Source organism: Lepidochelys olivacea, assembly GCF_965140295.1.
Source record: "Lepidochelys olivacea isolate rLepOli2 genome assembly, chromosome: 3".
NCBI lineage: Eukaryota > Metazoa > Chordata > Testudines > Cheloniidae > Lepidochelys > Lepidochelys olivacea.
In genome coordinates, this window is record NC_140413.1 from 185,980,316 (window position 1) to 185,993,818 (window position 13,503).

Sequence of the window (13,503 nt, forward strand, 5' to 3'; positions counted from 1 at the left end):
TAAAAATGTAGATAGGTATCAGGTGGGATTTTCAAGCTTTTGAAAAATCCCACTAGATGCCGATCTGTATCTTTAGGAACCTAAATAATTTTACAAACCTGGCCCTAACAGCATACAAAATTAAACATAGACTTGACGCCAAAAGACATAGTTTAAATCTGTGAGTTATATTGCTCTCATATTGTCAGGATGGGAGACACTCATGTAAGTGTACATTACATCATGGCCTGAAGACTGCCAAATCTACTCTCTGGCATACTACCAGGGGGGAGTGAATTCCAGACACAAAGGACTTCCACTGTGAAAGCTCTGTTGCCACTTCTAGAAAGTTCAGTTTTAGCAACCAGCAGCATAAGCGTCCCAACAGACCTTAGCTGCAGGAAGGGGTATAAGGGGAAAGGCAGTTTCTCCAGTAACTGGCTTCCTGGCCAATCAGGGTTTTTAATATGTATCCAACACCTTATCCACATAGTTACAAAGGCATTTGGCTTTGACTTCTTTCTTCTTCTTTTTTTCGCATTTCCACAGATTTTATTCTGCATGCAGAAATGTTTCTTATTTTCTTTAGCTATTCATTTAGAAAAAAAGCTCATGTGCTATAATAACAGTCTGTGTGTATGATAATAACAATAAGCAATAATTTAAATATCTATATAATTTTGGACAAAGCAGGAAGCACATTCTAACATATAAACTTGGCATGTAACTGCTGAAAAAGACAACTGCATTCAGTACAAATGGTGGCTGTGAAGAAAGAATCAGTTAAGCATGGTCTTTTATGCATTTTAAAAATTGTTTATGAAAATAGGGAGGATGGTACAGATCTGGGAAAAGTTGGAAGGAAGCTTTATTAGTATTAAGTAAAGAAACTTGGGTGGGGAAATGCTCCCCACTCGCTGCACAAATCCCAAGAAGCCAACCATGATTTCCCCATTTGCACACCTACCCTCAATGTTGGAGTCCCAGCAGAGACACTTTGCGGCCACTATTGCAATATTAGGTACAGCGTGCCCACAACGCAGAGGTGGTTAGCCCATAGATATACAGAGTTGCAGTCCCCTTTCATGGCTGTGTCAAGAAAGCTCCAGCAGGGTTGGGCTCTGTGACAAGCAGGTATGCAGAACACCATAATGGTATGCAGGCCCTAAACATCCTACATACCTTGTGCCAGAACTGCAGTACAAATGTGGAGGAAGAGATCAGATTTGACTTTGCGTCGAGTGAGTTTTTATGAAACATTTAACTTTTATTTTGCAGACTTCATATGGAAGTACTCAAAAAAGATACTACACAATTGAGTCATGAAAAAAGATTGAAGGCACCAGCCACAATACACAGCAAGCCAGTGAAGAATGAGAAGATTGCAGATATTTTATTAATAAACCAAAGCTTGTATAAGTTTTTGGTTCCTTGAGGCTTTTATATTTTCTATTTCTCATATTAAAGAAAACATGGCTCCCAGGTCTCTGAAAGATGGTTTCCCCCTCCCCTCTTAATAAAAGTGTCCCAAATAGAGCTAAATCATGTAATAGTGGTGTGACATTGCACTCCATATGTTTTATGGCAATATGTTTATGAGTGTAAATATGATGTAACTGGAATATGCCTTATGCAGAAGGTCTCTTGTAAGGTATCATAACAAAGGTTATAACCTACTGAATATATTCCTCCTATTTGTATGTATCATTCTTGTATCTGAAGCGAGAAATATAAAGTATAACTCTGAGGTCCTATTGTAATTATGCGAAGTGTGGGCCATTGATGGTGGTTTAGAATCTTGATGGCTCCAGTTGACTGGGACAATTGGTTGTAAATGGCTCTGTTTACTTGCAAGCCTTTCTGTGTTTGTGTAAGCAGCCCAGGCAGAATGGAGGCTGGGGGTCTCAGAGGACATGTGACCATGTTACATGATGCTGAACTCCATCTTAAATCTGGTACTTTCCTATTTTGAAGGAGGGGTGGGGACCCAGAGAGACAAAAGATTCCCGCCTTGGGCCAAAGTTATAAAAGGGATGGAACAGAACAAAGGGGGCTGCCGGTCATGAGAAATCCCTTAGTTACCATCTGAGCTGGAACTAACAAGGACTGTACCTGGGAAAAGGATTGGGCCCAGACTAGGAAGGAGTCTAGTCTGTGAAAGAAGCTTATTGGAACATCTCTGAGGGTGAGATTTTACCTGTAAACAGTTTCTTAATGTATTAGGCTTAGACTTGCATGTTTTTGTTTTATTTTGCTTGGTGATTTACTTTGTTCTATCTGTCATTAAATGAAACCACTTAAATTCTACTTTTTATACTTAATAAAATCACTTTTGTTTATTAATTAACCCAGACTAAGTGATTAATATCTGGGGGAGCAAACAGCTGTGCATATCTCTCTATCAGTGTTATAGAGGGGGGACAATTTATGAGTTTACCCTGTATAAGCTTTATACAGAGTAAAACGGATTTATTTGGGGGTTGGATCCCATTGGGAACTGGGTGTCTTGGTGCTGGAGATAAGTGACTTGCTGAGCAGTTTTTGGTTAAAGTCTGCAGATTTGGAGGCATAGACCAGACCTGGGTCTGTGTTGCAGCGGGCTAGCATGTCTGGCTCAACAAGGCAGGGTTCTGGAGTCCCAAGTTGGCAAGGAAAACGAGCTCAGAGGTAATTCCAGCATGTCAGGTGACAGTCCCAAGGAGGTCTCTGTGACCGAACCCATCACAAGTGGTCTCTGTTAGTTGAACAACCAGGAGTCCGGTGGCACCTTGAAGACTAACAAATTTATTTGGGCATAAACTGCTATCATTAACTTATTCTGGGGAAAAATCTTTATGTCTCTTGTTGTTACAGGGAGACCAATACCTCTTCTACCTCACACTCCCAACCCCCAGAAAAGAAGGTATTATTACAGCTTCGTTGTTGTGTCTGCTCATAAAAGGGTGGAACAACTTAGCAGTAATCAGTAACACTATAACATTTATTTACAGTACACAGTACCTCTGCAGAACGCCTCTAGATGGTCATTTTCAGGGTTCTTATAATATGTGGTTTAACAGGCATTGGTGAGGCCTCATCTGAAGTACTGAGTCCAGTTTTGGGCCCCACACTATAAGAAGGATGTGGAAAAATTGGAAATAGTCCAGTAGAGGGCAACAAAAAATATTAGGGGGCTGGAGCACACGACTTATGAGGAGAGGCTGAGGGAACTGGGATTATTTAGTCTGCAGAAAAGAAGAATGAGGGGGGATTTGACAGCTGCTTTCAACTACCTGAAAGGGGGGTTCCAAAGAGGATGGATCTAGGCTGTTCTCAGTGGTACCAGATGACAGAACAAGGAGTAATGGTCTCAAGTTGCAGTGGAAGAGGTTTAGGTTAGATATTAGAAAAAACTTAGGAGAGTGGTAAAGTACTGGAATAGGTTACCTAGGGAGGTGGTGGAATCTCCTTCCTTAGAGGCTTTTAAGGTCAGGTTTGACAAAGCCCTGGCTGGTATGATTTAGTTGGGGTAGGTGCTGCTTTGAGCAGGGGGTTGGACTAGATGATGTCCCTTCCAACCCTGATATTCTATGATTCTATGATTCTTTTGTGGGTAAAAAACCCCACTTCTTCAGATGCATGGAGTGAAAATTACAGATACAGGTATAAATATACTGGCACATGAAGAGAAGGGAGTTTTTGTAGTGAGCCAGTAGACCATTAACAATCTACAACCTATCCTGGAAAATGATCCCTCTCTCTCACAGACCTTGGGAGGCAGGCCAGTCCTCGCTTACAGACAGCCCCCCAACCTGAAGCAAATACTCACCAGGAACTACACACCACACCACAGAAACACTAACCAGGAACCAATCCCTGTAACAAACCCCATTGCCTACTCTGTCCCTATATGTACTCTAGCAACACTATCAGAGGACCCAACCACTTCAGCCACACCATCAGGGGCTCATTCACCTGCAACGTAATATATGCCATCGTGTGCCAGCAATGCCCCTCTGCCATGTACATTGGCCATACTGGACAGACTATACATAAAAGAATAAATGGACACAAATCACACATCAGGAATGGTAACGTACAAAAGACAGTAGGAGAACACTTCAATCTCCCTGGACATCAATAACAGATTTAAAAGTAGTCATCCTTCAACAAAAATACTTCAGAAACAGACTTCAAAGAGAAACTGCAGAGCTACAATTTATTTGCAAACTTAACACCATTAATTTGGGCTTGAATGGGGACTGGGAGTGGCTGGCTCACTACAATTTTCCCTCTTTTGGTATTGACACCTCCTCCTCAATTATTAAGAGTGGACCACATCCACCCTGACTGAATTGGCCTTGTCAACTCTGGTTCTCCACTTGTAAGGTAACTCCCTTCTCTTCCTGTGCCAGTATATTTATGCCTGTATCCGTAATTTTCACTCCATGCATCTGAAGAAGTGGGGTTTTTTACCCAGGAAAGCTTATGTCCAAATAATCTGTTAGTCTTTAAAGTGCCACCAGACTCCTTGTTGTTTTTGTGGATACAGACTTACATAGCTACCCCTCTGATACTTGGCACCATGTTGTTAGTTGGTATAACCTAGCTTTTAGGCCTCTGGAGGTAAAAAGTCATTCTGGAACTCAAGGCAGTAATACAAACCAAACCAACTCTTGCTCAGCATGGCTGCCAAAGCAACGTCTTCTGGGGATTATTTACTAGCTGGATTTACACACTATCTAGAATTTAAAGCTGCTTTTCCTTGACAGTGAATCCCTCTATGGTGTAGCTTCCACAGTGGGTGCTATGACGCATAAATTATATTTCCTCATGATCATTGAATTAAATCTGGTCTATTACCTGGACCCTGTGTGACTTTCAGAATTCTGCTAAAGTACAATTCCCAAAAGCACCATGAAGGGGTCAAATAGTAACAACCTTTGTGATACCAAAAATCAAATTCAAAACCTTGAACACTTTAGGGATCTAGGGCACTTTCACTGCATATGAAGGTAAGTACTTTTGTGCTATTACCTCCTTCTCTCTAGGGACACACCATAGCATAGCACACTGTATTGGAGAGTCTCATATCTGGTGTTTTAGGTATAGCCCCTGCTCCTGGAGTCCTTTTAATTTGTGAGATTCTCAGCTTTAGTTAAAAAATGGATGTGTGTAGCCCTTATTGCTGCAGAGAAAAGCTAGAAAACATGGACGCTAAAGGGCCAAACCCCAGAAGGCAAATAAAAAGACCCCAAGTTTTTATTTTTTAAAACCTCATGATTTGTCAGCCAATCTCAGGCTTTCTGGGTGTCTGGGTCACGCTGTGTTTGAAGGCTTGAGGTTGGCAAACCTTGTAATATTTCCATTGGAAATAGCTCAATAGGCAGGTCTTTAAACAGAGGGGAGCAGGGGTGGAAGGCAGCCAAGGAAAATTTAGTTAGAAATAGTGAGGGTGTGTGTGTGTAAGCAGAGACTGTTCCCACTGTGGGGGAAGGGGGAGAAAGGTAGGAGTGAGGGGATGTAGGGAGGGGAGTGGCGGACCCAAAGGTTGAGGCAATAGAGGGCGAGAAGCTTGACAGCAGGAAGGGAAAGAAGAGGATGGGGAAACTGTACGTGAGCAATGGCGCAGACAGGGTGCCCGGCGCCGCAGGACACTCCCCCACCTTGGCCGTTGCTCCGCAGCCCATTTGTTTCCCCTCAGCCGCAGTTTCTGACAGCTGCAGCCATCACCCAAAGCCACCAAGCTGCATATCCAACGCCACAGCAACCACTAGGGGACGGGGCGGGGTCCTAGTCGCGTTGCACCTTGGGACTTGTAGGCGCTCACAGACTCTACCCTGCCCGGCGAGGCGACTCAAAGGCGCGGGTGAAACTCCAATCCCCATGATCCACTTTGAGAGGCTGCCAAGCAGGTTCCGCGAGGAGCAGGCTCAGCTGTGGGCGTTGGGGTTTCCAACCGAACCTCTCCGATTCTCCAAAGCCGCTTACGCCAACTCACTAACCTTCCCGCCCACATTGAGTGAGGCGCCAGGGCTGCCTAGGAAACATGCCTGGCCGTGTGCGCTGGAGACTGAGCCCCGGGAGGGGGAAGGAGGGGACGCCGGTCAGCCAGCCAGCCAGCCAGCCAAGGGAGTGCCATTCTCCTCTCCGCGCTGCCTGGGTGAGCTGTACTCGCCTCTGTCGCCACTCGCCTCGGAGCACATGAACCAGGCTGCGGAGAAGAGCGCTGCTGCCAGGTGGGTGACAGATAGCGACCGCTTGGGCGCGCTGCTTTAGCTGTGGGCTTTTTTGTCAGGTCACATCCCCCCACTACCACTCCCTAGTGGGGCACGGTGCCCTGTGTTATACCTCCTCCCCCCACACCGAGGAGCATTGCTTTGGCTGTGGGGTTAGTAGTATCCGTTCGCTTCCCTGGGGCACGGTGCCCTGCGTTATTCCCTCTCCCCCCCCGCCCCAGACAGAGGGGATCGTTGCTTTGGCTGTGGGGTTAGTATCCATTCTCCCCTCTCGGGCACGATGCCCTGCGTTATTCCCGCCCCCCCCCCCCGGAGATCATTGCTCTGGCTGTGGGTGTTCGTATCCGTTCATCCCTGTGGGAACATTTCTCTGGCTGGGGGTATTCGTGTCAGATTACCTCCTGTGCAGGATGATGCCCCGTTTTACTCCTATGGGGAATATTGCTCAGCATGTGACATGAAGTTTAAAGCTCTCCAGTCCAGTCCCCTCTGTGGAGTGTTGCTCTGGGGGACAGCGCCGGGTTATACCACCACCATGGACTATTGTTTTGAGTGTGATGACGGATTATATTCCTTGTGTGGAGTATATCTTTGTGTGTGATGCCAGATTTTACCCGAAAGGTCGTATTGCTTTCAGTGTGGATTCATTGATAGTAGGTTATGTACTAAGTGGGGAATATTGCTTATGTGTTTGGGGGAGGCACCACTGAGGAATACTGCTGTGGTTGTGAGGTACAGTTTATATTAACCGATACCAATACACTCTGGGTTAGTTTGTTAATATAAGGTTAAATGGAGGATAATGAATATGGTTAGAGGCATATTCTGTGGAAAATGCATGGTTTAGCCTTTTGCTGGTTAGCTTATTCCTATCCTCCCTTCCATCTAGTACTGAACAGTGTTATCTGCATGAGTCTTTGCTTTTCTTCTTCTCTGATTCAGAAATCTCTCTCTGACGTTTGTGACTGGCTTTTTGGTGAATGAGTGTGGTGTGAGGTGAATGTTACAAAGGATGTGGAGAAACCACACAGAAAGGATACGAACTAAAAATTTAATTCCGGCTTTAGGGTAAGGAAAAGGAAATCATGAAAGTATGTGTTGGCGCAGGGAAAAAATTGTTATTCCAAAACATGGTAGTAAACATTTTTTTAAAAATGCTTTCTTGACTTGATGGTAAATTGAAATGTTTTGGTGGCTGCAAAATGGACAGTGTTTGAATTAAATTGTTGTTTTAGACTCCGAGAGAGCTATTTTTTTAGGACGGAGCGGGGAAGAGGTCATCTTGTTTGGATGTATTATGTTATTTCTGTTTCTCTTGAACATTATCCTGTATGCAGATTGACAATTGCAAATGAATTATGGTGGAAAATCTGAGAAGAATTCCGTATAACTCGCTTAGAACTGACAGAATAAATTCAGATTTATTGCTGGAAAACCCTTACACTTTGCATTTTAAGTTCACGTTTATTTTACATTTAAAATATACTTTTTTCCCTTTTTTATTTTCAGTTTAAATCTACAGACATAAATTTTAAAAGGGAAAAATCCAGAAAGCCTCTTTTTGCAGGAAGACAAGAAAGTGCATTAGAGGAGACACAGCCCGGACTCTTCTCCAGGTGGTGGTGACATACAGAAGTTACTTTGCCTTTGGAAAGAAAAGACCTGTGTGACATTAATTTACGTGTATGTGCATTATCCCCCTTCCTCGCCCCAGAAGTTGTCTGGGCTGCAAAGCAGCGGGGAGGCTGCAGCTGCTTGTCTCGGGCAACAGAAGATTATGGTGCCAGCACAATAGTAGCAGCCGCGGCAGGAACAGCAGCAGCAGCAGAGCTGGTCCGTGAATGTGTGTTCTGATTAAAATCAGCATTGGAAAGTGCAACCTGAAAATTCAGCAGCTAGGCAGGAATTGATAACGTTTAAAAGAGGGAAACATTTTAAGGGGGAAGAGGGAGGGCGGCACTAGGTTTTGTGTGTGCTTGTGGGAGTGGGGATTGATTATCATGGCGGATCGGACAGCTCCTAGATGCCAGCTACGTCTGGAATGGGTTTACGGGTACAGGGGTCACCAGTGCCGCAACAACCTGTACTACACGGCAGGCAAGGAGGTGGTTTACTTCGTGGCTGGAGTCGGGGTGATTTATAACACCAGAGAGCACACCCAGAAGTTCTTCTTGGGACACAACGATGATATTATCAGGTAAGGGGGGGGGCAGACAGTTGGTGTGTGTGTGGGTTAATAGGGAGGGGCGGGGAGAGGAGAACTAGTAAATACCTCCTCCTCTACTCACCTCTGAGCATGTTTCTTTAATTTTAGGGAGAAGCACAGGTTGTCATCAAAGGCCTGGGTGAAATCTAGATCTGTCTGGATCCTGCTGATCTTTTTTGTATTGAAGCCCCCAAATTGGAACTCAGAATAGAAAATGAGTTTAGCCTCTCCTATTGCACCACAAACAAACAAACAAAAAACACCACCACCACAACAAGAAAAATCAAAAAAGTTTAGTGCAAAAACTTTACTGCAAAAGCCCTGCCAATTTTCGGACCACAGTCCCTTAATGATGATGTCTAAATAGAGAATATGCTGTAGATGCTACTCTTACAGCAATAAAATCTGGACTGCAGACATCCCAGTTCAACAGTATCACAAATGCACCTGAATCCTGCCATTTTTTGGTTCCCACACTGCCAATTCCACTTCAACAAAGAACATGTTTAGTTGCTCATGCCCCAGGAAAATTGTGTGCCAGTGCATTCTGTTCAACAGAACTACAAAAGTCCAGATTCAACACCTGAATCCTGAATTAAGCCAAGTTTTCATCTCAGTCTCTCGAATTCTACTGCCTAAATAGAGAACATGTTTAGCCATGCCTGCTGTACCTTTAGCATTGCAAAAATTTGGATTCAGTTTCTGGGTTCAGCTGGATTCTGCCAAATTTTGTTCACAAACACAGAAATTGTATCAACAAAACAGAGAACAAATTTTGCTTCGACTATTCCACCAGAGAAATCTGGACCCCAGTACAAAAAAGCTGCATGGACTGCTGAAGCCAGTTAACTGTTGGCCACCTACCATTTTTTTTACCACCTAAATTTAGTATAGATGAAACTTCTCCTACTCAAGCAGAGTAATCTGGAATTCAGAATAGTACATGATGAATCATGGTGCAACAGTGCTGCAGAAAACACATATCCAGCAGTTGAACGTAGGGGTGTCCATCTAGGTTTTGCCACTGAATATGCAAATACTGCAATTGTCAGATAACCATACTGGAATCATAGCTTACAGAAATCCATCTACCTTATACAACATGATGTCTTTCACTACCACATACATATGTTAGTTTGCTCATTTACCTCCCTCTTTTCATTGGGTGCACTTACAAAGTTCATTCTGGTTTTAAAGGTATTCCCAATCCATGCGACATTCTTTATTTAAATTTTATTTCTTGAAATGCTACTACCTCTAAAACCAGAATGAACTTTTTAAAAGTACCCATGGTAGTTCATTAAATGCCTGGTACCTCCCTTTTATATTGCTGGTCATTTATTTATTCCTTAGAAGCTAGAAAGTATAATAATTAAGGTCCATATTTAGCAATGTATATATGAGTTTTATTTTAATACACTCATTCAAAGCTTTGATTTTGTTTCATTTCCATCTGCTAAGGAAATAGTGTCCTGATGATTACTATTGTATAAATTGTATGGCTGGTCATTTATGGAACATTTCTGAGGATTGTTTCCAGTACACTGCATATGTACTAAATTTTGATGATAAAACAGGGGGAGGGTATGTAGGTGTTAAGCATTGGCATTTTGACACTACATGCTAGTTTTATTCTAATTGTAAAGGATAGTAGTATGCAAATCAGTTATTTAAATCAAAAAGCTGTTTGAGGACTAGTCCTGTGGTTAGCGTAATATGCTGGGATTTGAAACTACAGTTCAATTCCTGAGCTGTTAGGGCTGATAATTCTGCTGAGTCAGCATGTTCCACTCCTGGAGGTGGCAGGAGTATTTTGCATTGCTCAAAATGAGTGCTCTGTTGCCAAGTAAATAGCAGCATCAATGGGATCCAAATAGGCGTTCCATGTATCTCTTCATAGCCAAGGAAGGTTGCTGGGATGTGGGGCTTAGGAAAAGACAAGTCTTCTGCTGATAGAATATTTTTCTTTTTGCATTTGTAATACTTGATGCCTTTATTCCTTTGGTACATTTTGTGATTCTCATTAATAGAGAATTCAGGCACAGCATCCAATATAGCCACTTTTTAGCTGGATGTTCACTGGTATGATAAGCAGTGAAGTGCTTAATAAATGTTAACATTTAAATTGTCACAGTTAGGTGTCAGAGCCAACATCTTATTGAGATGAATGGGCAATAGTTCTTCAGTATTTCCATTGGTGCTATTGTTTTACTTCTTCTATGTCCAGACTCATGACAACAGTGCATAAATTTGCAATATGAAAGTTCATTGTAACTAAAGGGGTTTGTAACTTTTTTTTTTTAATTAAAATGAAACTTTACACTTTGGAAAATACTGCAGAATCAGTATGAAGGCCTTGAATGTGTGGTTTTTCTGCCTCCATAGGTTCCTATTGGCTCCATTTGTAGCAAAAGCTTTCAGGGATGTACTGTTTTTATGAGAGTTGATGAACCCTATAAAAACATTTATAGAGATTGAGAGTTACCATCCCACTTTGCAGTGTTTTACCAAAGTCATGGGCATCAATGTTTTTCCATAATGAAAAGGTCACATGTTAAAAAAAAAAATTAATTGTACTTCCACTAGTTCACAAATTGCCCTGTCTTTGGCTTTGTGTCAACATCATGCAGTGGATATAGTTCCTTTTTGGCTAAGTTAAACAAGAGCCTCTTAAATTACACTTAGAGTTCAGATTGGAGGTGGGGAAAAGTAGTGATACTTTTCCAAGATCCAGCCCTCCCCCCAAATCAATTTCTGTGCACTTGAGACACCACTCTTGGTGGAATGTCTAGATGTTCAAAATATGATCATGTGGGCTCTGCTATGGTCTTTCTTCACAGAGGGAGGGAAATAAATGGTGATATTCTCTCAAGCACCATCTACTTCTGATGGAAAAATGAGATGTCAATCACAGTAGATTGTGCTGTCTTCATAATACAATTCTCCATCTCCTTTATATGCTTTGATCAGCTGTGAAATAATTAATGATGTTCATATTTAAATTATTATTGTTGTGAGTGTGAGCCATCACATCATTGTGGTGAATAGGGGCAGTTCACACCTCACAGGACTATTGTTACAGTCTCTCTGAAGATTCAGGCAGACATAGAATCATAGACATCAGTCATAGACATCAATTACATTTGTGCTTTTTATGGTTTTCTTCATAATCAGAGGGTTTGAGATTTACTTTTTTTTTTAAATTAAAACATAAATTCCGGAGCACAAGATACTACCACTGTGTGGCTGGCTAAGGGTACAGCATATTGCTACCTATGCACCAAAACCTTACACACATGACTTACTCCCATTGAGTTCAAAGTTACTCACATGTGTAAGTTTTTTCAGAATTGGGCCGGTTGTGAGCTGAATTCAGGATGAGTTGTAACACTAATCCATTCAGATGTTAGGGTCATCATCTGGTTTGAGTAAAGTGAAACTGTGGGTTTGAAGCGGACAAGTTATAGTGAACGGCAAACAAAGTAAATACAAGTATATGATGGAATAAGTTATGTAACTTCATTATTTTAAGACTTCTTCCCACAAAATGCTCCTTCTCATTAGAGAAACAACATACACTTTTAGGTCTTAATCTGCAAGTCGATGCACTGGTATGGATCCTCTTTTATGTAATCCCTTTAACTTCAATGGAAGACCACATAAGTGCAAGAGTCTGGGGCCCTAGTTTTGACAGTAACTGAAGTCTTTCAAGAGAACCTCAGTTTTCCTGGCACTTGCATTTTAAATTATTTGTTTAGCAACTAGCATTGTCATCTTTCTTCTATCTTAAATGAAATGTTGAAAGAGGAATTTTATCACTAAATTTGTGATAATATGTTAAAGCTGGAAAGTCTTAATAATAATGATAATAATAATAATAATAATAATGATACCTAACTTTTAGCTAGAGCTTTTCATCATTAGATTCTAAAGGAGGTAAATATAATTATCCCCATTTTACAGATGTTGAAACTGAGGTATAGGGAGGTGAAATGAGTTGCTCATTGTCACTTAGTAGGCAAGTGGCTGGTGTCCCAGGTTAGTGCTGTACTCTTAGGCCATGCTGTCTCTCTTTCTTTAGTCTGAAGGTGTCCAGAATAGTAAATTTCTGCAGTCTGTGTATACCAAAAAGAAGTTTACCGTGGGAAATAGTTAAAATATATTAATTTCATCAGTTTAGATTTTTTTCTGTATAGTTTTTAAATGCAATTGATAATTTGATTATTTTTTAAATTGGTGCAATGTCTGAAATTGCATAGTTAGTCTGTAAACACAGTACTTAATATTTTGGGTTCTAATTGGTCAAATTCATCTCTAGGGTAACTCCATTGTCTGATCTCATAGTTTACATTCCACAACAAAATACAGTCTTCTGAAACTTGGAGAAAAATTGCCAGTGGCAGAAACATAGTCAGAATTTTGGGATTTCTAGATCTAAACTACATTTCCAAGAATTTCTACAGTATTTAACAGTTTCTTAATAGCTTTGAAGTTATTAGAGGTTTTTAGAAATCACACTGGTTTTGTTGTTTCTGCAGTTCTTAAAACACAGTATGACTCGTAACTGTGTTTGCCTTGACTGATCTGTTGAATACCTAAATAATATAATTTTATACATCTACAAGACCACATTTGTATTCTAGCTGGGAAAAAAATAACTCAGCTGTGAGGCAGGAAACCACAAATCACACCACATTTATTATAGGTTTTTTATAGTAATCTTTGCCTCTGGATATTAACTAGAAAGCCAACCTGCTAACCTCTGGTAACAAACCATGTTATTTATGTGAGAGAGACTGCAACTTAATAATAATGTGGGATTTGTCAGAACAAGTCTGTAAGTACTATGGTATATGTGTTCCACTGTGCTGACATGCTAGGAGGTTAAGATACATTGCAAAATATTGACGTGCCACCGGTGATGGGTTGAGTGAGTAGATGGAGGTTTGGTTTATTTCTTACAGTAATCATTTCAGAAGATAGAAAACATAGAGAATGACTACACATTTTTGCCAGGTTGATAGAGTTGTGAAAAAGAAATGTGATGCTTGAATCAATGCCACTTGTTCCTGGGGATATTATATATTACTGTAGAGAAAA

General features: G+C 41.4%; 1 protein-coding gene across 1 annotated transcript in view; it reads left to right on the forward strand.

The window, feature by feature from the left end:
• Positions 1-5,962: 5,962 nt before the first annotated feature.
• Positions 5,963-13,503, forward strand: part of EML6 (EMAP like 6) — a 321,111-nt gene continuing 313,570 nt past the window's right edge. The window contains exons 1-2 of the mRNA XM_084624464.1: positions 5,963-6,197; positions 7,707-8,394. Of these exons, the coding sequence (XP_084480590.1) occupies positions 8,198-8,394 (197 nt within the window). The 5' untranslated portion in view covers positions 5,963-6,197; positions 7,707-8,197. The remainder of the gene's footprint in view (positions 6,198-7,706; positions 8,395-13,503) is intronic.